Source organism: Oryctolagus cuniculus, chromosome 17 (genome assembly GCF_964237555.1).
Source record: "Oryctolagus cuniculus chromosome 17, mOryCun1.1, whole genome shotgun sequence".
In the NCBI taxonomy this organism is placed as follows: Eukaryota; Metazoa; Chordata; class Mammalia; order Lagomorpha; family Leporidae; genus Oryctolagus; species Oryctolagus cuniculus.
Genome location: NC_091448.1, coordinates 55,482,510 through 55,506,714, shown reverse-complemented (window position 1 = coordinate 55,506,714; position 24,205 = coordinate 55,482,510). Strand labels below are relative to the sequence as shown.

Sequence of the window (24,205 nt, the reverse complement as noted above, 5' to 3'; positions counted from 1 at the left end):
CTCTGTGTAGTTCCTCGTGGACCCCAGTCCCCGTACTACCCTGGCAGACTTCTCCCCCTGCCCATCTACAGGAAGCAGGACAGCACAGTGATCCAGGCCATGGTTTCCAGAATCAGACCTGGATTGGGAACATCTCAACATCTGATGTTGACTTGGGCTAGTGACTCAACTGCACTGAGGTTTTGTTTTTCTCCTGTAAAACAGTCAGAACAAGATCTCTCCCATGGGTTGTTATACAGCTAAAAATATGACAATATATATAAAGCGCCAGCAGATCGTAAATGCTTGGCAAATAGCAGCCTACAGATTGAGACTGCATTGTGGTGGCCTAAGTGGGACCCTCGGCTTTCCTAAGCACTGCTCTGGGCTCCTGTGCAGGCAGCTGAATCATCTTGTGTAACAGAGCAAAGGTTTCAAGGGGAACTTGATCTAAACTCATGTTCACTCAGATCAGCATCTTCTTCAGCCTTGGCTTCCACTTGCCCTACGGGATGAACAAACGTGAGATCAAAGGAAGAAATCCCAGAAAGGGAGACGCACAGAAGCAGGTCCTCAGAAGGAGAAAGTGAGAGGAAATGTAAAAGACAGGAGCATGCCATTCAGTTAGAAAGTCCAGAGGAGGCAGTACCAATTCTGGTGCCATGGAGCACAAGGCTATGCGGCCTGGGAAGCTGACCAAGGAGGGTGTGATCTCCTAGGCTAGCATGTGGGGTCCTCCAGCAGGAGAGAGATGCAGTAGAGGGGTTTGGTAGGTACTAAGACCCCATGGTCTAAAATCTCACTGCTCAACCCCACTAACAAAAAGTATCCATTGTAGATGTCACCTGAGAAAATGTAAATACTTGGCCGGCGCCGCGGCTCAACAGGCTAATCCTCCGCCTAGCGGTGCCGGCACACCGGGTTCTAGTCCCCATCGGGGCGCCAGATTCTGTCCCGGTTGCCCCTCTTCCAGGCCAGCCCTCTGCTGTGGCCAGGGAGTGCAGTGGAGGATGGCCCAAGTGCTTGGGCCCTGCACCCCATGGGAGACCAGGAGAAACACTGGCTCCTGCCTTTGGATCAGCGTGGTGCGCTGGCCGCAGCGCGCCGGCCACGGCAGCCATTGGAGGGTGAACCAACGGCAAAGGAAGACCTTTCTCTCTGTCTCTCTGTCTCTCTCACTGTCCACTCTGTCAAAAAAAAAAAATTAAAAAAAAAAATCCAATCCAGGTACTCCAATGGGAGAGGTGAATCATCTTAATGATTAGTTGAAGATAGTTGAAGATTCCATCCCACAAAAAAAAAAAAAAAAAAAGTGAATACTTATGCACCTGTGCATCTTGTCAGCTCGCCCTCAGTCCCTTGAAGTTGCAGGAGCCTTTGCTTAAGCTGCATGTACTTCTTTTTTTTTTTTTTTCAAGATTTTACTTATTTATTTGAGAGCTAGAGTTATAGACAGTGAGAGGAAGAGACAGAGAGAAAGGTCTTCCTTCCATTGGTTCACTCCTCTACTGGCCGCAACGGCCAGAGCTGCACCAATCCAAAGCCAGGAGCCAGGAGCTTGTTCCAGGTCTCCCACACGGGTGCAGGGGCCCAAGCACTTGGGCCATCTTCTACTGCTTTCCCAGGAGCATTAGCAGAGAGCTGGGTTGGAAGAGGAGCAGCCAGGAATAGAACCAGCACTCATATAGGATGCCGGCGCTGCAGGCGGAGGATTAACCAACTGCACCATGGTGCCGGCCCCCAGCTGCCTGTACTTCTTCTATTTCTACTTCCACTTCCACACTACTTCTGGGGGCCATAAAAATGCCAGACAGGACAGGTGTCAGCCAAACTTCCAATGCTGAGTCCCAGTGCCATGTGGAGCAGGGACCATCAACAAATGCTTGTTTCCTGGATAATCAGTCTGATCAGAGGCAAGCATTCGATTCCGTGATGGGAGACAGTAGGGCAATGGGGCTACCTTCAAAAGCAGGTGTTTGCTACCCATTCAATCCTGAGGGTCACAGTTTGCTACTCATCCAATCCTGGGTCCACAATAGCCAAGTGCTGCGAAAACACTGAAGGCAAATGTAGTAAAAAAAGATAAAAGAATAAAGGAAGAGATTTAAAAAGGAGCACCTGCAATTAAAGCAAAGAATGGTGGAAGAGAAAGAAGAGAATCAGTCATACCCACTGAAGAATGCCCCTACGTTAGCGATCTCTGTGAGGTTCCCTTCTTTGGGGGTGTGTACATGGGGCCAGTTTTCTTGTAGGGACCACTTCAAGTTGAAGTAAGTTTACCATGAAGGAAGAGAGTGTGGAGCTTGGTCCTTACAGAGATTCAAGTTGTCAGGGACTACAGAGTTCCCAGGATGAGAAGAGAACTTCCATAGCCCAAGTCCTGTTCACCCTCAACCTCAGTGTCTTTGCTCATGAAATTTCAGTTCTATCTAAAGAGGAAAACAAATGCAAGTGGAAAGAGGAGGTATCAAAGGCCCTGGAAACCAAAGTATGGTGAGGAGGGCCTGGTAAGGAGTGTTGCAGGCACAGCAGCTGTGGGTGATACCACAGAGCAAGACAGGGAGACAAGACCAGCAGACATAGCCATGTCCCCCCCTCCACCCAGGCATGGACAGGGTAGGGTCCTCTGGGTGCCCCAGATGACACTGGCTGAAAGGACAGATGGGGACAGAGGATCACCTTTCTGCGGCTATGATGGAGGTCAAGTTCATCTGAAAGCAGCCATATGTGCACCACCTGGCAGATGCATGACCTGGCTCTCTGACAGCTCTGATCTTGTCTCCTTCCACTGTTGTTCTCTTCTGTCCTTCCACCTACACGCTGGCCTCCTTCCCAGTTCTTGACACAACAAGAATGCTTATTCCCATTTTTTTTCCTGTTGTCTCTAGCTGGAACACAGGCCTCTGCTCCATTCTCAACTTGACCCGAGAGGCCTTTCCTAGCACGAGTAGTTTCCTGCCACAGTGCACCTTGCACTCGGACCTGCACTTATTGCCAAGAATTTGTCTGCTTCTTCCAATGGAATGGGACTCCACCTGGAACAATTCTGTTCTTGCATACTGCAAGCCTCTTAAATAGTTGTTGAAGGAATGCATGAACCCAAAGCCATAATATGGAATATATATATATATATATATATATATATATATGAAGAGTTTTACTGTTTGAAGTGTGTGCTGTTTCAGGTTGGACCACCTACAAGGGGCAGAGGTCAGGATGGGAGTCCACTGCAGTTGGGAGGCTTTGGTAAGAGCTGTCGAGCTGTGTTTGAAACAGCCAGACTTGCAGCTCCACTCCATGGGTTGTAGCTGTGTGGGTAGCTACCTCTCAAAGGACCTCCCATGATCTTTCACTCCTGATATTCATGTCCTTGTGTTGTTTCCTCCCATCTTGAATAGAACTGACCACCGTGACCTATGGGATGTTGGGAAAATGTGCAACCAAGAGACTTGGTTATATACGATGTGCTGGTTTGTGTCTTTGTTCTCCACTCTGCAGACACCCAGCCGTCACACCATGAAGACACCCAGCTAGTCCACAGTGAGAACATCATGTGGAGGAAGACAGGCCTCCTGCCAACAGCCAGCAGCACGTGAGTGAACCATCTCAGAGGCAGAACCTCAGCCCCAGCCAAGCTCTGCCATGATGCAACCCTGCCTGACATCAGATTACAATTTCATGAGATACTCCGAGTCAGAAGGACCCAAATCCCCAACCTGCAGGATCCATGTGAGAGGTTCCGTGTTTATTACTGTTTTATGCTGCTACGTTTTAGAGTAATTTCTTTCACAGTGAGAGGTAGCTCGCATGAAGGGGCTGGGGATCAGTCATCTCAGCTCTGATTTGATCCAGTATGACAAGGATCGTGTCTTTCCACGGTTGACTGTGTAGCCCTCTTCCCCCTCTGGAACCGGCTGGTCCCAGTTCCATTCTGCAACTCTTAGTAGCCACAAATGCCACCTGTATCCTCAATGAACTTTATTTAGACACAAGGAGACACAACAGAAAATACATACACAGATACAGATTATTTTTTTTTTCTCTACAAGATGAACAGACATCACATAGGGAATTTAAAAGTAGGTGCATGGAATGTCAGAAAATATTGCAAGTTTCCTTGTTCACTCACACTTGAAACAGACACATATTTCAGAAAAGACAAGGAAATTCTACCCCAACAATAGGATTCACATTTGGTCTGTAACAGCACACAGGTGTTAGGATGGTGACAAAGGAGTTAGGGATCCAGTTATCTTGATGTGACAGAATGCTCACAACACTAGTAGAACTCTGTTTAAACAAAAGACAGCATCGAGGAAGACGCCACACCCCCACCGCACAGATGCTTGGCAAGCTGTCAGCTAGGTTGTAAAGCAGCTTGGCAAATCCCGCTAGGTCAGCTCTCATCTTGCGGTTCGAAGGTCTGCATCACCTCCCCCTGGGTGTGCACAGAGACCCTTAGAAGGCTGCCACTGTCACATGCACACGGGCCGGCTGGGGACCCCACAGCACAGAGCGTGCACATCCGGTTACAAAGTGTGGCTTTTGAAAGGAAGGGGGATCATAGCCAAGAGGCGAACACATGCTTTGCCAGTGCGGCCACATCCATCGGTGGGGTTTCCCACACGCTGCCTGTGGTCCCCGGGCATGGGGAGCCACTGGCTTCCGTGTCCTGCTCCCCACCACGGGCACAGCAAATGGATGTCTCTTGGCAGTCTATCACCACCTCTACAGTCACACCTGTGACCTCCTGGTCACTCCTGTCAGAAGCCACCAGGACAAGCCGCCACGGAACCACCCCTGCTTACTCCTGTCCCGAGTAAGCCTCCGGCCGCCAAACCTTCACATTTCCCATCAGGGGTCCCTAGGCAACCTCTGTATTTTAGTAAAAAATGGTTTCCACTGTACCCTTCGTGTGTCCTCTTCCTAATGTGACAAATCCCGATGAGATGAAGTTATGGAGATCTGGTCCTCCACTTCGGTAAGCATCCTTCCCATAATGCCCTGCAAGAAGATGGGGCAGAATTACCTGGCGCATCCACGACACCCAGACCGTAGACGATTGCGGCTCCGTCTCACCCAGCCACGGGGGTGTGCAGGTGTTCAAACCGGCAGCTTGGTCAGAAGGTAGACGTGGTCGAGAAAAAAGATATATACTATATACAGTATATATTACTATATATACTGTATATTTCTGAATATTACATACATACATATATATGCATATATATGTGCATATATACATGTAAGCACATATATATGTATGTGCATATATATGTATATATATGTTATTGTGCAACAAAGAATAAAGTCCTGGGAACATTGAAAGCAGGGGCATCGAGGGGATACACGGCTTGACTGTGGCATTTCTGACTCGGCATAACGCCCACCCGACCATCAGTCCATAGACACCCCTTGACTCCTGATGAGTGGTGTCCCAGTAAACCCATCAGCAGTTGAAAAAACTCTCCTGAGGTCGAAAATGCACTGAGTGCTCCTCACTCCACAACACGGGAAAGCACCACCTGTTTACCCTCATGATTGAGGGGCGGGCTGGGAGCCGTGCTCGCGGCTGTGGCCCAGCGTGCCCAGAGAGGCTCACGCTATCCATCGCCCGCCCCAGAAAAGATCAACGCTCACAATTCCAAGCACAGTCTCCACTGGACGCATACAGCTCCGGCACCATCATGAAGCTGACAGATCGTTAAGTTAAACCATCCTGTGACGGGCACTCGCTTTGTGTTCGTCGCACCATTCTTTCCTTTGCCCCACTCTCCTTGCCTTGTTTGTTTTCCTTCTTTCCAAAGCACGCAGGAGTGGGTCTCAGGGGCGCTACTGTGTACGTGTGTGTGCTTATGAATCACATCACGGTCTGAGACCACAGTCTTGTGACTGCACAGAAATCCCGCAGCAGCTGAAACTGACAAGTCGGATATGGTGATCAGAAAGCCTCGGAAGACACCAATGTGCTGTTTTCTCTGGATACCCCACCATGAGACCTATCCCTCATCAGCCAGATACAAACATCCACCTGTGCACTGGAGACGAGGGAAAGACAGAGGGTAGCTGAGGACTGGGAGAAGGAATTCAAAGAGAGGGGAGTGAATGTTCCACTCGTGACATTCAAAGTAGGATTCACAGTGCACTTGAAGTGCAGCCAAGGTAAAGAAAGAAAGGACTCCAAATGTCACCCTGTAGTACCTACATGCAAGAAAGGAGGAAAACCATTTTTTTCCATGTTGCTGCAAGAATGCATGAAAAATTATAGTATGCGAATAACTTAAGGTACATTGCTAAGTGAAAAACTGGACAGCACATGGTATATTAAACTGATCACAGTACTGTAAAAACTCAAACCAACACATACCAAAAATAAGCAAATAAGATTGAAAGAAACCACACCATGATATTGCCAACTGCCTTTGGGTAGTTAGAAAATGAGTGTTATCTCTCCTCTCCTTTCAACTATTTTCCAAGAATTTTTTTCCATAACAAATCTATAATTTTTCTAATCTAAATACTGTAACGGCAAAGTTCATGATAAAATGCAACAACCACCCAAATCACAGTTTTTGTTTGCGGGGCTCCCTCTGGATCAGTGGATCTCAGCCCTAGAGATGTGCTAGAATCATCTGGAAGCTTTAAAAAAATTTAATTGTTTGAAAGGTAGAGTAGCAGAGAGGGAGAGACAGAGAGATCTTCCATCCTCTGGTTCACTTCCAAGATGGCTGCAACAGTCGGCTCCAGGCCAGGCTGAAGCCAGGAGCCCAGAACTCCATGTATGCAGCAGGCACACAAGCACTCGGGCCGTTTGCTGTTGCCTTCCAAAGCGCACTAGCAGAGAGCTACACCAGAAACCGAGCAGCCGAGACTCAAACCCACACTCTGACACAGGATGCTGGCGTTGAGAGCTTAACCCACCATGCCACATGCCAGCCCCCATCTGGGAGGTTTTAAAAACACAGGTGCCCAGATGCAATTCCAGATTCTAGCTTATTAGTTCAACAGAGTCCAGGCTTGGACAGGGGTATCTGTAAACAGCACTCTGGGTGATTTTAATGCCCCATTGGGAACAAGAAGCCCTGCTCTAGCACAAATGGACAAACAAGCCGAGTCCCCTCTGTTCGGGTGGATTCAGGGAGCACTTGCTGGGACTCTCTCAGGTGCACGGCACCATCCACTATGTACATCCAAGGCTTCAGCACTCTTCTAGAGGGAAGTCTGGTTTCCTTCCTTCTCAGCCCAGCTCTCAAAGCCAAGCATGCGTAACAACCAGGAGAGCTTGAAGCAGACAGCTGGGTTCCACTCCCGGAGTTTCTGATTCTGCAGATCCAGGATAGGGCTCAGGAGCTGGCATTTCGGTCAAGCCCCCTGGCAGTGCTGGGGCTGTGGGTCCAGGGACCACACTCTGACAACTGTCGTCCTAGGGCTTGACCCTAGGACACAGGAGATTCCTGCCACTGCTTCCCGCACGCCTGCTACTGTGGAGTACGTTACACACTCCTCAGGGCACCCAGCTTTCCACGAGGAGCATTCTTGCTGCACACCACTGTGGCCACAGCCAACAGTTTCAGAGAATAGAATTATTAGAGCTGAACTAAGAGGCTTCTGCCCATCTCCCAAGCCATGTGACAGACAGCTCGGGACCCTGGACTCCAGTAGCTGCCGGAACCCTGAGTCCCTAGCTGGGGAGAGGAAAGGTCCTGTGGAGGGGAGGGCCAGGACCCTTCTCCTAAAACTCAGCGATTTCCTCCCCAGCCCAACACACCCGACTCGAGAACAGGAGAGTCAGGAGACCTCGTAACAATTTAGAAGCTGCATAAATTTAAGCCTCATTAATTCAGAACCTGGGATACATCCGGCAGAATTTGGGCTGCTTTATTTTTGTGCTCCTTATAAATAAAATTTTTTAATAAACAAATCAATACTGAGGATGACGGAACATAAAACAACGCCTGTGCTACTTACAAATCATTCTTGTCTGTCAGCTGGACAAGGTCCCTCTGGACTAAGCCTTGCTCCAGTGCACTGGGGCTGTGCTTGTGTGGAAGGGAACTAAAGTTGCTGAATATTCTATCACATGCCATGCGGTGGCACAGAACCTACACAGATACGGGTTTTTGTTTTAGACATTTATAACTACCATAACACTTGGCAGGTGACAAAGATCTTTCACATAAACTATTTACTTAAAATTGTGACACCTAATGACAAGTTGTTCATTATTACTATTTTCCCATTTTGTTGATGGACAGATTGAGACCAAAAGGCTGAAAATGGAAGTCGACTGAGCTGGAACGAGCATCCTGGTCAGCTAAATCTAAATCTCATGTTCATTCCATCATGCACACGTGGCTTCCTTTGCTCCTCACAAACACCCTGGGCAAAGCGGCAGTAACTTTCCCAAGTTCATGGCTGCTCAATGATAGCTCCTGGATTCCCACCTGGTCAAGCTGCCTTCAAAGCCCACACTCTTTCCACAACTCTCAGCCCTGTGGACTGAATGAAGGCCATGGTGACTCTTCTCCGAGATGGAAGCCATAGTAGAAATGTTGGGTCCGCAAAACTCTTGGTGATGCCCGAGATCCTACAAGTTGAAGCTCATCAAATAGTTGAGCTTCAAGTACTGCGGTTGTGAGTGGGAGAGGAAAGACAAGATGCTGAGGGGTAATGAGGCAGGGCCCCGCACATTTCTAGGATTAAGGAGTCTGTGGTCCAATCGGTTTGCAAATGTTGAGTTAAATGGAATGAAAACCAAAGCTAGGAGCTTCTCCAAAGCTACAAGTTGAACTCTCCAAGGAGCCCTCATGTTCTCCAAACGCCTTTCTCGGATGCACTCATGAAAGCTGCCCACGAAGTGGACGTGGGAAAAACGTGGTAACGGTTCCAGCTTTTGTCTGCACTGTGGTCCTTGAACTTGAGTATGTAGCAGCCTGCTCTGGATGGTACACAGAGAACCAGAACTGGGCTCCAGCCCCAGAATTCCTTACTTAGCAGGTCAGAGGCTATATGGGTTGGGTAATTAGCTTGGATGTTGACTATCTCCCAAAGGTCCATGTGTTAAAGACTTGATCCCCACGGTTATGAGTCAGTGGTATGAAGAGGGTCAACACTTCATCCAATTACATTGTTTGGAGTTGGAGCTTTGGGGAGGTAACTGGATTGGATAGAGACACCAGGACTGAATCCTGGCACATCCACAAGAGACCACACAGACACAGATGTCTGTACACAGATGTCTGTCTCTTGCTGTGCAGTGCTGGACACCACACTGGGACTCTGCCAGCAAGGACAGCTTCACCAGAAGCTGAACCAACGGGACCCACCATCTTGGACTGTGAACCTCTGGGACTGTGACCCAAAATAAACCTCTTCCCTACATAAAGTTAGGTTGCCTCAGGTAGTTTGTTACAGTGATGAAAAGCTAACACAGGAGACAAGATACAGTCATTTCCATTGCTGACAAACTCCCAGGTGATGCTGACAATGTCCTTTGTCCCAAGGACCGTGTCTCATGAACTCCTATGTGAGGGCTAGCACCAGGTCAGAGCTGGATCCAGAGCCAAGGTCCAGAGTGATCAGGAGCTTATCACAAACAAGGGCAGCATGAAGGGAAGAAGAACTGGTAAAAGTCCAGCCATGTGCAGGTGGACAGTCAGAAAGACGGGAGTCCACGCCTCTTCTTTCCCCGGTGGTGCATGGAGTGTAATGTAAATGATATGAACGGATACTGTAGAATCTGTCAGTTGTCACACAAAGACCGCTCCCTGCTTAGTCCTGCAGGAACTACCCTGAGTCTCTGCTCATCTGCTGGCCATTAGGGTAGCTCGGAGAAGAAGTACAACCTTTGACCAAACAAGTTCATATCCCATAGAGAGCTCTGGGCAGAAGCATGCAAGAGCCTGGTAAAGATGTTCTACTGATGCACTAGGTGCCAGTCCACCTCATAGTGTGGACACTCACACAGTCCACAGCAGGAGCAAGCATGGTTTGGGGCTTCGGAGTGTGCTTGCCTCCACCTGATGGAGCAGACACTGCAAAGCAGCATCTGGACGGTGCCTCCGCCTCCAGCTCTAGCAGCGCCACCTCACCCTCCCCACTGCCAATCCTTTTCAATGGAACCAAGGGCGTATTCTTGCTCAGTCACTGTCCAGGCTGCCACAACCTCCTGTCAGGACTCCATGGCTGGCCTTCTCAAATCTCAGCAGGAGCCAGAAATCACAGAGGAAGCACTAGGGGACAACTGTCCCCAGGCAGGAGGCAGAGGAAAGCAAAGAGAGGTCCCAGGCTGGGCTCCTGGAGCTGTGTGATGCTGTTGGCTCTGAGAAGGATGTCAGAGAGTAAGCTGATCTGCAAGAGGTTTGCTGTAAGAAACTGAAGGAATAAAGAATGAGGTAGGGCTGGCACCGTGGCTCACTTGGTTAATCCTCCGCCTGCGGCGCCGGCATCCCATATGGGCGCCGGGTTCTAGTCCCGGTTGCCCCTCTTCCAGGCCAGCTCTCTGCTGTGGCCTGGGAGTGCAGTGGAGGATGGCTCAAGTGCTTGGGCCCTGCACCCCATGGGATACCAGGAAGAGGCTCCTGGCTCCTGGCTTCATATCTGCGCAGTGCCGGCTGTAGCGGTCATTTGGGGGGTGAACCAATGGAAGGAAGACCTTTCTCTCTCTCTCTCACTGTCATAAATCTACCTGTCAAATTAAAAAAAATTAATAAAATAAAAGAGGTTTGCTGTAAGAAACTGAAGGAAATAAGAATGAGGTATTATCCAAACAGCACTCTCTATGAGACTTCACCAAACTTTGTGAAAAATCGGATCAGTAGCCATGGGGGGACAGTTCGCCTGGGGCTGCAGAGCTGAGCAACTGGCTGGAGAGGAAGAAAACTGGTGGAGAGGCCAATGAGAGAAGTTCTGAGTACCAGCTGGCAGGACAAAGAGAGGAACACCGTGGGAGAAAGGACGAGACACAGTAGTTCACCCGGTGTTACTATTTCTTTAAACTAAAGCTGAGAGGAGAGATGGAAGAGATAATTCAGAAGTGGTAATTAAAAGTTAATAGGTTTTTTTGAGTGGATAAAAGACTTTAGATTCTAGTTCCAAAGAAAGAATCAAATATCAGACTATATATTAGAAGGAATCAATATCTAGATATACCATGGTGAAATACCATTTAAAAAGTAAAAGAAGTCACCAGCAGGGTGGGGAGTAGGAGGTTTGGCTTAGTGATTAAGATTCCGCTTGTATGCCTGCATCCCAAATGGAAGTGCTTGGATTCAAGTCTCAGCTCAACTCTGGTTTCCAGCTTCCTGCGAATGCACACCCCACAGGCAGCAGGTGATGGTTCACACAGCTGGGTTCTTGCCACCATGTGAGAGACCTGGACTGAGTTTCCAGACCCTGGTCTCCCATGCGGGTGCAGGGCCCAAATTCTTGAGCCATCCTCCACTCCCTTCCCGGGCCACAGCAGAGAGCTGGACTGGAAGAGGAGCAACCAGGACAGAACCGGCGCCCCAACCGAGACTGGAACCCGGAGTGCTGGCACCACAGGCAGAGGATTAGCCTAGTGAGCCGCGGCGCTGGCTGGAACCTAACTGACAAGATTCGAAGTTCCCTGGGTGCCTGTTTCCTCAAGTGTAAAAGGGAAACCATAATGGTACCCATTTGATAGGGTTGTTGAGGAGGTTGGAAGAGTGTATTTCAGATGGTTTAATTCAATTCTTGTGCCTTGAAACCCATTGTAAATAATGAAAACAAAGTAAAATGGAAAAACTTTCATTAGGAAAACAGTCCTGGCTTTTCAGTAAATAGAACAGAACACTTGGGAAAGACACAACACACACACACACACACACACACAAACGCAAAAACACATTCACAGAAATCAACTTAAAGAAGACTAAGGACCTAAAGACAAAAAAAAATAAAAATAAAAAAAAAAACATAAAAATCAAGAATACAGGAGAATATGCTAATGATCTCAGAGTAGGAATGAATTCCTGAACAAGACTTACAAGGTACCAACTAGAGAGGAAACAAGTTTAAATACTGATCCATCAAAAGCATGGAACATGAAAACTAGAAAATGTATTTGTATTAATATCCAGAACATGTAAGTAGTCACAGATTCATAAGAAAGAAAATAACCCTTTAGGGGGATAAAACTATGCAAAGATAATCCACAGGACACTCACGGAAGAGAAAACCTGAGAGGCCAATATACATCAAGTAGTGTTCAATCTCACAAGCAATCTGGGAAATTAAAATTCAGACCTCAATTAGATATCATTTCACACCCAAAAGACTGGCAAAAATGTAAACGCCTAGGAGGCCCGAGATGGAACAGGGACAAGAACTCAGGTAACCTCTGGTAGGACTGTCACCTGACACAACCACTTGGTTAGGAGCTCTGGCGATGGCTAACAAAGTTAAATATGGCTATACCATGGAACTGGCAATTCTGTCTGTGACTGTATTCCCTAGATAACTCCTCACACACATGAGGGCATTTCAGAAAGTTCATGAAAAAATAGAATTAAAACATAAGCTTATGTTGGTCTAAAAAATTTTGAAATCCTTGCCCCCTGGTATACATAAGAAGATATGCACAAGCATGTTCAAATGCAATACTCTTCTTTCATATACATAAAAGAATTATTTATTTACTTGAGAGGCAGATTTACAGAGAGAGGGAGAGACAGAGAAAAAGGTCTTCTTCCATCTACTGGCTCACTCCCCAAATGACTGCAATGGCTAGAGCTGAGCTGATTCGAAGCCAGGAGCCAGGAGCTTCTTCCAGGTCTCCCACATGAGTACAGGGGCCCAAGGACTTGGGCCATCTTCTACCACTTTCTCAGGTCATCAGTAGGGAGCTAGATCAAAAGAGGAGCATCTGGGACTCAAACCAGTGCCAGTATGGGATGCCGGCACCGCAGGCAGATGCCCCCAAACATAATACTCTGCAATACAGACAAACTGTGGGAAGAAGAATCTATATTCCTACTAAGAGAAAAATGATCAATGGTGGAGGGCTTATGCAATACAGTCCTATACACCAACATAAATGAAATGCGATGAAGTGGAATGAACCAGAGCTGTGAGTATCAACGTGGGTAATGTTGAGCAAACAAGAAAAATAGGATGGTGTGATATTTAGAGTTTAAGAAATGCAATATAGTGCTCGCTTCGGCAGCACATATACTAAAAAACTGGAACGATACAGAGAAGATTAGCATGGCCCCTGCGCAAGGATGACACGCAAATTCGTGAAGCGTTCCATAAAAAAAAAAAAAGAAATGCAATATAATACTCTGCATTGTTTAAGGATATGTGCATATGTAGTGTTATACACATCTGAAGAATTCATCAAAATGATAAATAAAAATATCAAGATAAGAGACATTTCTGTAGGTAAGAAGGAGAATGTAATTTACAAAGGGTATGGAAAGTGTTTTGGGGTTCTATTTTTGTGCCGGGGTAGCTGGAGACATGTTTAATGATTAAATAATTCTTCATCTAATTTTATTTACATATTTTTATAGCTGGGTAGATAGATAGTTACATAGATAAATTGGTGGGTGAGTGGGTGGATGCACAGATAAATGGGTGGGTGCATGGATGGATGGATACACAGCTGAATGAATGAATGGATACCTACAGACTGATAGACTGATGAACTGTTCTTAGTTAAGCAACTGTCGCCCACGGAATTCATTCATTGCCAAACTATCTTTCAAGAATAAAGGCAACAAAGAGTTTCCAGTTTCAAGAACTCAGGGACTAAAATACCCACGATGTCTTGATTGAGGAGGGGAATAAAAAATCCACCTGATGATGAAATCCGTGAAGCAGAAAGAAAAACTATAGAATTTCTATTAGGAAAATGGTGCAGTCTTACCTGTGGTGCAATCTACACCCTGACACCATCCTAGGCTCTAGCCCCCACCGCCATTGCTGGAAGCCAGGTGGCCACACGGCCCAACCACCGGTGTCAAGCTCCACCCCCATCCTGATGGGATTCGCATGAAACACACGGCGCGCACGCGCTCTCTCTCTCTCTCTCTCTCTCTCTCTCTCTTTCTCTCCTTTTTCGCTCCTTCCAACAGTCTGCTGAGTTTTCTCCAATATACCCTTTCCCTTACTCCGGTGTTTGGTGTGTTTTGTGGCGGCCTTACAATTTCTAAAACCATAACTGCGTGTTTATTTGTAACTTCCAAGCAGTATATAAATCCAAACATTCGTTAAGAAAAAGATTGTTAAATTAGAGTATGCATTTTTTTAGCATTTAACAAATCATGTTTATTGACTGAAATAAAGTTAAATGACATAGGCGCTGCCCTGGGAAATGTGGTTTGCACAGAAGGCAATGAAAGTGCACTGTGGGGATGGAATAAAACTCAACGTGGCTTCAGGGATGCAGAAGCACCTGTCTGTCCTCGGGGCTCGCTTAAAATGCAGCACGAGCCCCGGACACACATGTGAAGCTGGTTTCTGGCAAGCTGAAAGGCAGTGTGAAGGGTGTTCAGGTCTTTCCGGGCAGCCAGGCCCACTGATGAAACTCCTTTAAACAACAATGTGCCACAGACAACACCCAAAACGCACACTGGATCCCAGGGACATATTCCTAACCATGGGAGACAAGGCTCTTCCCTTTACTCACTTATTTCCATAAAAAGACACACACACAAACACACATAAACTAGTAGGAAGAAATATAAAGAAATAGGTCAATACCCCCATCCCATCCCCGCAAAGAAAGAAATATTAATTTGATTTCATTTCTTGAAAGGCAAAGAAGAAACCAGACAGAGGTCCCAACTGCTGGCTCACTCTCCAAATGCTTGTAATAGGTGAGGCTGGGCCAGGCTGAAGCTGGGAGCCAGAAACTCAATCCAGGTTTTTCTTTTCTTTTTCTTTCTTTCTTTCTTTTTTTTAACAGGCAGAGTTAGACAGTGAGAGAGAGAAAGACAGAGAGAAAGGTCTTTCCTCTGTTGGTTTACCCCCTAAATGGCTGCTACAGCCGGCGCGCTGCGCTGATCTGAAGCCAGGAGCCAGGTACTTCCTCCTGGTCTCCCATGCGGGTGCAGGGCCCAAGCACTTGGGCCATCCTCCACTGCCTTCCCAGGCCACAGCAGAGAGCTGGCCTGGAAGAGGGGCAACCGGGACAGAATCCGGCGCCCCGACCGGGACTAGAACCCAGAGTACCGGCGCCACAGGCGGAGGATTAGCCTAGTGAGCCGCGGCGCCGGCCTCAATCCAGGTTTTCTACATGGAGTCAACTCCCTGAGCTATCACCTGCTGCCTCCCAGGGTGCACGTTATCAGAAAGCTGAAATGAAGAACAGAGCTGGCACTCAGATCGGAGCACTCTGATAAGAATTGGGCTGGGTGGGGCCGGTGCCGTGGCGCAGCTGGTTAAAGCCCTGGCCTTAAGAGTCCGCATCCCATATGGGTGCTGGTTCTAGTCCTGGCTGCTCCTCTTCCAATCCAGCTCTCTGCTATGGCCTGGGAAAGTAGTAAAAGATGGCCCAAATCCTTGGGCCCCTGCACTCATGTAGAGACCAGGAAGAAGCTCCTGGCTCCTGACTTTGGATCTGCACAGCTCCAGCCATTGCAGCCATCTGGGTAGTGAAACAGCGGATGGAAGACCCCTCTCTGTCTCTACATTTCTCTGTAACTCTTTCAATTAAATAAAATAAAATCTAAAAAAAAAAAAAAAAAGAAGAAGAAGAAGAATTGGGCTGGGCCTGGCTAACGCCAGGAGCCAGGAGCTTCTTCCGGGTCTCCCACATGGGTGCAGGGGCCCAAGCACTTGGCCCATAATCCACTGCTTTCCCAGGTGCGTTATCAGGGAGCTGAATCAGAAGTGGAGCAGTACAGACTGAAACCGGTACCCATATGGAATGCCAGCACTGCAGGTCACGGCTTTAACCTGCTGAGCCACAGCACTGGCCACAGGAAGATATATTTTCAAAGACCAATGAATATGTTAAAATGACTAAGGAAGTGCTAATCAAAATATGAAGTACCTTTTAAAATATCAATCAATTTGGGAAAACTTAAGAATTTGATGAGACAGTGCCCAGGGAAGAGGCACTCATTACTGCCATAATGGTCTAAGTTGGAAGCACCTACTTGGAGGGCGGGTCTGTGACTTATTCCCCTGCTAGGAAGGTTTCCTATTTACAGACTCAAATTTCCCCACATTACATGAACCAGGCTAGCCAGCGCAGGATCGATCGTACTGATAGTTTCCTGCAACAGAGAGCCAACTAAATAAACTGCACCCCATCACGTCATGGAATACCATGCAGCCATGACAAAGGTTGAGGCCAAGCTGTGTGTGCTGATGGGGGAACATTTCCAAGATAGACAAATTAAAAAGGGGGAAAAAAAAAGCAAGGCCAAAAGTGATGCTTCAGTGTGCTCTCTCTTAGGTAACTAACAATACATAGAATCCAGAACTAACAATATATAGAATCCATACAATGAGAATACCTACAAGCCTACTGTAGGAAGCGTGGTTTATGCAATCTGTTTTTTTTTTTTTCTCTGTAAATGATTGTGCACACAAACTGTTAAGACTTTTTTTCCTCTAGGGAGAGGGGCAAGGATGAAATACTCCTTAGCTGTATTAGTTATTTTACTGCCTGAATTTTCTAAACAGGTATTTGAGTTATTTTTATTCTTGTAATATTTACAGTTTTTCTGGTATTTCAGTGTGGGATGACGGGCCATGTTTCTTTTGTTCTGTTTTCCTCTTTGTACTTTATATATTAAAATTAAACTAATACCGTATCATTTTAGAAAAAGAAGTGCAAAGGCCAGGAAGTGCGAAGGACCTACCCTTCTTTGTGTAAATGGTAAGGCACTAATTAAATGTGGATGCTCGGCTGGCACCGCGGCTCACTAGGCTAATCCTCTCCCTGCGGCGCCGGCACCCCAGGTTCTAGTCCCAGTTAGGGTGCCGGATTCTGTCCTGGTCGCCCCTCTTCCAGGCCAGCTCTCTGCTGTGGCCCAGGAAGGCAGTTGGAGGATGGCCCAAGTGCTTGGGCCCTGCACCCGCATGGGAGACCAGGAGGAAGCACCTGGCTCCTGGCTTTGGATCGGTGCAGCGTGATTTGGGGGGGTGAACCAACGGAAAAAGGAAGACCTTTCTCTATCTCTCTCTCTCTGTCTAACTCTGCCTGTCAAAAAAAAAAAAAAAAAAAAAAAAAAAAAAAAAAAGAAAGAAAGAAAAAGAAAAACAATGCGGATGCTAACACCTGCTGCCTAGAAGGAGGGGGAGAATCAATGGGACCTGGAGTAGTCCAGGCTTCCTCTCACACTCTGCACCAGGAAGTCCTCCAAACAGGGGAGATGCTCTTCCCATTAAGACCACAATCTTCCCTTCCCCCCTTCTACTCTGCTTGTGCCTCAGGCTGACCCCCAGGCCAGAATGAGTCAAGGGCGGAACCCAGCTTGGTGATCTGGCCCTGGGCCCTTTCCCCCTGGGAAGCCCCAGGGCTCCTCCTGGTTCTCAGGGAACCTACAGCCTCCATTCTCCAGGGAGGAGGGGGCTGGGAGCCAGGAGACCTGGGCCTTTCTAAGCAGTCACTTGTCACGGAGCCAATACCACAGCTTCCAGGCCTGCTCTCCCTCCAAGGTAAACTGGGGCAGCTCCGTTCTAATTGCAGCTGGCACTGACAAGAACTATTTACTAGTTGAAAAGTCTCTAGAGAGAGCTGCTGAAAATGCGGTATTTCATGTGACAATGCCAGTGCTCGCTCACACAATCCCACATGGACTGCTTCCTCCAGGGTCTGTGGACTTAGCAGAGCTGTTGGCAAATGCTCTGGGCAGCTCCACAAAGCTCCTCTCTGGTGTCTTCCCTCTCTGCTCATGCTGTAGCTTGGGGTGACAGAGGGAAGGGGGGTCGCCAAGGGCAAAGCAAGGGTTCCAACAGCTGTATGAGGGCTCAGAATAACCCATCCCAGATGGCCAGAGTGCTGTGGGGAACACCCTGCCCAACACTCTCGCTGGACAAAAGGAAAAATGCAAACCCCTGTAGGTAGAGTAGAGGCATTCTCAAGGTCATGTGGGCGGACAGTTTTGGAAACTGATCCCCAGACCAACTCATTGGCGTTCAAGATGGGGCCTTTGGTCCTCATTCTGCCCTTGGAAAGCAAAAGATCTCATCAGACACAGAAGGAGGAGGGGAGCCCAGACAAGGCTCAGTGGGGCTAAGAGCCTGGATGGAGCTCTGTAGCCATCCAATGAGGGGTGTGAACCCTCCAGAAAACAGTTCATAAACACACCTCTTTCAATTCAAATAAAGGATCCCCAAAGCATCATTTCATTGGTTTGGAATTTAAAAGCCGAACAAACCCAAACTGATACTTTGTGCTCAAAACCACACCAAACAAAAACATAAATATGTATTCTATAAAGATCTCCAACTGGGACCAAAGGCAAAGAAGGGGAGGAGGCCAAGGGCAAACATTGGGTCAGACTGCACTGGGGAATTCCTCTGTCACCTCCTACATATTATATGGGTCTTGGAGGGCAAGCAGTTGCCTAGTAGTTCTGTTACCTGTACCCCATATCGAGCACTTGGGTTTGATGCCCCTCTCTACGCTAACGCAGACTTTGGGAGGCAGTGCTGGGTCACATGGTCAGGTCCCTGTCACCCATGTGGGAGGCCCAGATTGAGTTCCCACTCCAGGATTTGGCCCAGTCCAGCCCCGGCCACTGTGGGCATTTGGGGAGTGAATCAGCAGATGGGAGTGTTATTCTCTCTCTCTCTCTCTGTCCCTCCCTTCTTAAATTAAAAAAAAAATCCTTCTGAAATTAAAATAAAATAAAAGTTGGAAAACCATTCCCCTTGTGAGTCTTCATTATTTACCAAGGGAATGAGGGTGGGGACTGGCAATCTTCAGAAATCTTTGGAGAGCTCAATGCTCTGCCTGACCCCTGCCACGGAGAGATTCAGAGGATACTCAACTACAGAAGTGTCTGAGGTCACCTTTTTCTGGCCTTTGTGCACCTAGGAGGACCCAGGGCTGGGAGGGAGCACAGGCGTCCCAAGGTCACGGAGGTGTTGACCGCCGCGCTGTGACTTCTCAGACCAGAGCTCTCCACAAAGCATCACACAGCCCACTCTGCGTGGCAGGAAATGGCACAGAGGCCGGTTTCTATTTAGGGGACCCCAGCACAACACTCATTTTCTTCTCGGATATGCCGGCTGCAAACCCCTTGGAAGGATGCCCAGTCTAACCAAAATCCCATCTCGGGCTGCAGTCAGCATCTTGGTGCTGCTGTTTCATTGTCAAGAGCAGGACTCTGACCAAGAGCAGTCCAGAGGAAGACCAGGCGGGAGAGACAACGGATGCAGGTGCAGAATACAGAGAGATGACTGTTTCTTAGGACAGACCTCAGGACTCTCACTTCCAAAAAAGAAGTGAATTGTTCAGACCCCTCCTGCAATCACCCTGGAGTGCCATGTGCCTGGTGCCCAACTCACCCCCAAGACGCTGGGGTATTTCATGTTTGCACAGGTTGGACCAGGTCTTCGGTTCTGAGGACAGAATTTCACTTAGAAGTACCCATTCTTGTGTTGTCCTGTGCAAATGTAGTCACTGGTGGGGCCGGCACTGTGGCATTCCAGGTAAAGCTGCTGACTGCATCCCATATGGGCGCTGGTTCAAGTCCTGGCTGTTCCACTCCCAATCTAGCTCCCTGCTAATGGCCTAGGAAAAGCAGCAGAGGATGGCCCAAGTGCTTGGGCCCCTGCTACCCCTGTGGGAGACCTGGAAGAAGTTCCTCTCTCCTGGCTTTGGCCTCAATCACCCCAAATTGCAGCTATTTGGGGAGTGAACTAGCAGGTGGAAGACCTCTGTCTCTCGCTCTCTCTATATAACCATTTCAAATAAACAATCTTTAGGGGCCGGCACTGTGGCATAGCAGGTAAAGCCTCCGCCAGCAGTGCTGGCATCCCATATGGGCGTTGGTTAGAGTCCCGGCTGGCTGCTCCACTTCCTATCCAGCCCTCTGCTGTGGCCTGGAAAAGCAGCAGAAGATGGCCCAAGTCCTTGGGCCCCTGCATCCGTGTGGGAGACCCAGAAGAAGCTCCTGGCTCCTGGCTTCAGATTGGTGCAGCTCCAGCCCTTACAACCATTTGGGGAGTGAACCAGCGGATGGAAGACCTCTCTCTCTCTCTCTCTCTCTCTCTCTCTGCCTCTTCTCTTTCTGTGTAACTCTGACTTTCAAATAAATACATAAATCTTTTAAAAAAAAATGTAGCCACTGGCGTAGGATGTCTGGTGGAATTTTGTCACTTACTGAGATTCTTTGGGAAAACGGGTCATGTAGGAAACTTGTTAGATTTTCAGCTTTGAGGGGTTAAAGTAGCTACAAGCACTCCAGGTCAGGGAGCTGCCTGCAGATGTTTGGGAAGCGGGACTCCCACCTCTTCTCAAACCCTTCAGAGAGATGCCTCTGACCGGGCAGAGAGGGAAGGATTTGTGGGGGTGGGAGGGCTCTAATTCTTTCAGACTTTACATCCTAATGGGAAGGTGGTTTAATTAATGGGCCAACCCACTCTGAGCTACCTTCCCTCCTGGTCCAGCTGAGCTGCCATAGCCCATCCTCGGTAGGCAGCCCCAGCCTCCATCTCACTCCGCCGTGTTCACCCGGCAAGACCACCAGCTCCGATGAAAGCCAAGCGGCAGCATTCGGTAGCTCCGGGATTTCAGGCCAATTACTTTACCTTCCTGGACCCTCATTTCCTCATCTGTAAAATGAGATAAGCCATAGAGCTTAGCGAGGGCTCGAGACGATGAATTAACACAGCATCAAAGATCTTAACCAGGCATACTAAGTGCTTGATAAGCAGCGGTCAAGGCCTGAGCAAGACAGCCCAGCTGGGCAAAGTGACATACGTGCAAGGTGTCCGGCGCGTAACAAATCTTCCCAGGCAGACGAATCAATTAATTCACAGGCTTTTATTGGGATTCCGCTCCCAGGCGAGGTTCCCCGGTCCCAACAGAGCAACAGAGCGGGGGGCCAGGGAAGTCGCGCGTCAGAGGTTGGGAGGGCTCCTTTTATAGACTCAGGGCATGGGGGTTAAAGGTTGAGGAGGGTCTGATCCTCATTGGTTGACCTTTAGGCACCCGCAGGGACCTTGACAAGGACTCTCCTTCCCTGGAATTACAGGTAGGGACTTTCCATTCCCAGAACTATAGGCCTTCCCTCCTTGCGGATCCCAAAGCTACCAATACGATGCACCTGACCCACAGGGAGGCTCTCATGCTAATGCCACGCTGCCCACGTTGAGATCATTCACCTATAAAATGGGGAATAGAGAAGAATCCATGGCAGGGGCAGGTGTCTGCTCCAGTAGTTCAGCCTCCTCTTGGGATGTCCATATCCCATATCAGAGTGCTTGGGTTTGAGTCTCGGCTCCACCATCCTTTCCAGCTTCCTGCTTATGTTATGGGAAAATGGCGGAGGAGAAATTATTGTTACCTCGGTTCTTTGTTTCACATGGAAGAAGAATTTCTAAGCAGACGACAAAGAGATTTAAAAGTATTTATTAGAACCAAGGACCTCCAGCCTGAGCAGCGTGGAGGGGGGCTTCCAAGAGAGGAAAACCCAAAAGGACTGGTGGCAGTAGGCTTTAAGTACAATTTCCGGGCCGGCGCTGCAGCTCAACAGGCTAATCCTCTGCCTAGCGGCGCCGGCACACCAGGTTCTAGTCCCGGTCGGGGCACCGGATTCTGTCCCGGTTGCCCCTCTTCCAGGCCAGCTCTCTGCTATGGCCCGGGAGTGCAGTGGAGGATGGCCCAAGTGCTTGGGCCCTGCACCCCATGGGAGACCAGGATAAGTACCTGGCTCCTGCCTTCGGATCAGCGCGGTGCGCCAGCCGCGGCGGCCATTGGAGGGTGAACCAACAGCAAAGGAAGACCTTTCTTTCTGTCTCTCTCTTTCTCTCATTGTCCACTCTGTCAAAAAAAAAAAAATTAAGTACAATTTCCAAGAAAAAAAAAAACTTAACAATCAGATTGGAATTCAGTTACCAGGCTGGGACAAAAACCATCAAAAGACCTCATTTACAATTCCCATCCTGTCTTGCCAGCTAAGGGTAGGAGAGGTAACCGGTTTTCACAATAAGCTGTGAGCTCAGGAAGAGCTCCCTTCTATTCTCATGGTAAATTTGGAGGAAGCAAATATTTTACACCCCAAATTCCATGAGGATCCCCCTACTATTAATCCATCTGACTCCTCACACTAATACAGACCCTGGGAGGCAATAGTGATGGCTCAAGTAGTTGGGTCCCTGTCACCCATGTGGGAGACCCAGACTGAATGCCTGCATTGTGGTTTTGACCTATCCCAGCCCTGGCTGTTGTGGGCATTTGGGGAATAAACTAGTGTATCTGAGAAACTATCTCTCTCTCTCTCTCTCCTTCTAAGTTTCAAAGAAAGCAATTAAAGAAATTTAAAGGGGCTGGCACTGTGGCATACTGGGTAAAGCTGCCACCTGCAGTGCCAACATCTCATCTGGGTACCAGTTCGAGTCCCAGCTGCTCCATTTCCAATCCAGTTCTCTGCTATGGCCTGGGAAAGCAGTAGAAGATGGCTCAATTGCTTGGGCCCCTGCACCTGTGTGGAGAGACCTGGAAGAAGCTCCTGGCTCCTAGCTTTGGATTGGCGCAGCTCTGGCCGTTGCGGCCATCTGGGAAGTGAACCAGTAGATGGAAGACCTCTCTCTCTCCCTCCCTCCCTCTCTCTCTCTCTCTCTCTCTTTCCCTCTGCCTCTCTGTAACTCTGCCTTTCAAATAAATAAATAAATCTTTAAAATAAAAAAAAAAGGAAATTTAAAAAAACTTTAAAAAGAGCCAGCACTGTGACAAAGCAGGTAAAGCCCTTATGGGCGCCAGATCGATATCCCAGCTGCTCCACCTCTGATCCGGGTCCCTGCTAATGTGCCTGGGAAAGCAGCAGAAGATGTCTCAAGTCCTTGGGCCCCTGCACCTATGCGGGAGACCCACAAGAAGCTCCTGTCTCCTGGCTTTGTCTTAGCCTGTTGCAGCCATTTGGGGAGTGAATCAGCAGACGGAAGATCTCTTTCTGGTCACTCCCTCTCTCTGTAGCTCTACCTTTCAAATAAATAAATAAATTTTTAAAAATTTTTTTAAAAAATAACTCATAAGGTGACTGAAACGATTCAATAAATAAATACACATAGGAGCTGGTGCTGTGGTGCAGCGGGCTAAGCCTCCACCTGCGGTATGAGCATCTCATATGGGCACTGGTTCGTGTCCTGGCTGCTCCACTTCCAATCCAGCTCACAGCTAATGCACCTGGGAAAGCAGTGGAAGATGGCCCAAGTGCTTGGGCCCCTGCACCCACATGGGAGACCTGGAAGAAGCCCAGCTCTGGCTGTTGCGGCCATTTGGAGAGTGAACCAGTGGATGGAAGACCTCTCTCTCTGTCTGTTCCTCTGTCTGTAACTTTGCCTCTTAAATAAATAAATAAAATCTTTAAAAAAATACACATAAAGAGCTTAGAACATAGTACAACATATGTTAAGCACCGAAGCACTGTCAGGCAGAGCCAGACAGTGAGAGAGAAAGAGAAAGAAAGGTCTTCCCTCCATTGGCCTACCCCCCCATCCCCGCAATGGCCGCCTCGGCTGGCACGCCAAGCCGATCTGAAACCAGGAGCCAGGTGCTTCCTCCTTGTCTCCCATGTGGGTGCAGGGCCCAAGAACTTGGGCCATCCTCCACTGCACTCCTGGGCCACAGCAGAGAGCTGGACTGGAAGAGGAGCAACCAGGACTAGAACCCGGCGCCCAACTGGGACTAGAACCCGGTGTGCCGGCGCCACAGGCGGAGGATTAGCATGATGAGCCGCAGCGCCAGCCTAAGCACCGAATCTTTCATCACCATTGTGACTGCCCAGTGTTTCTTAGCATTAAAGACCGCAAGTGTCAAAGGACTCTTCAGCCCTGTGGTAACTTTGCTCTCCTTCCTTGCAATATAATTTTTTAAAAGATTTATTTATTTATTTGAAAGGCAGAGTTACAGGGTGCAGAGAGAGAGAGAGAGAGAGAGAAGTCTTTCATCACTTCCCAAATGGCTGCAATGGCCAGAGCTGGGCCAATCTGAAGCCAGGAGCCAGGAGCTTCTGGGTCTCCCATGCAGGTGCAGGGGCCCAAGGACTTGGGCCATCTTCCACTGCTTTCCCAGGCC

General features: G+C 48.4%; 1 protein-coding gene and 1 non-coding gene across 4 annotated transcripts in view; one reads left to right on the top strand and one right to left on the bottom strand.

The window, feature by feature from the left end:
* SHISA6 (shisa family member 6) overlaps positions 1-24,205 on the bottom strand; it is a 343,314-nt gene that overhangs the window by 171,912 nt on the left and 147,197 nt on the right. For 2 of the 3 annotated variants that reach the window (XM_051824480.2, XM_051824481.2), the window contains exon 3: positions 4,888-4,983. The exons of the other annotated variant lie outside the window; for it this stretch is intronic. In XM_051824480.2, the coding sequence (XP_051680440.1) occupies positions 4,888-4,983 (96 nt within the window). The remainder of the gene's footprint in view (positions 1-4,887; positions 4,984-24,205) is intronic. 3 annotated transcript variants of the gene reach the window in all.
* LOC127484591 (U6 spliceosomal RNA) lies at positions 13,150-13,258 on the top strand. Its single transcript, XR_007911643.2, has one exon. It is a non-coding gene; the product is annotated as a U6 spliceosomal RNA (small nuclear RNA).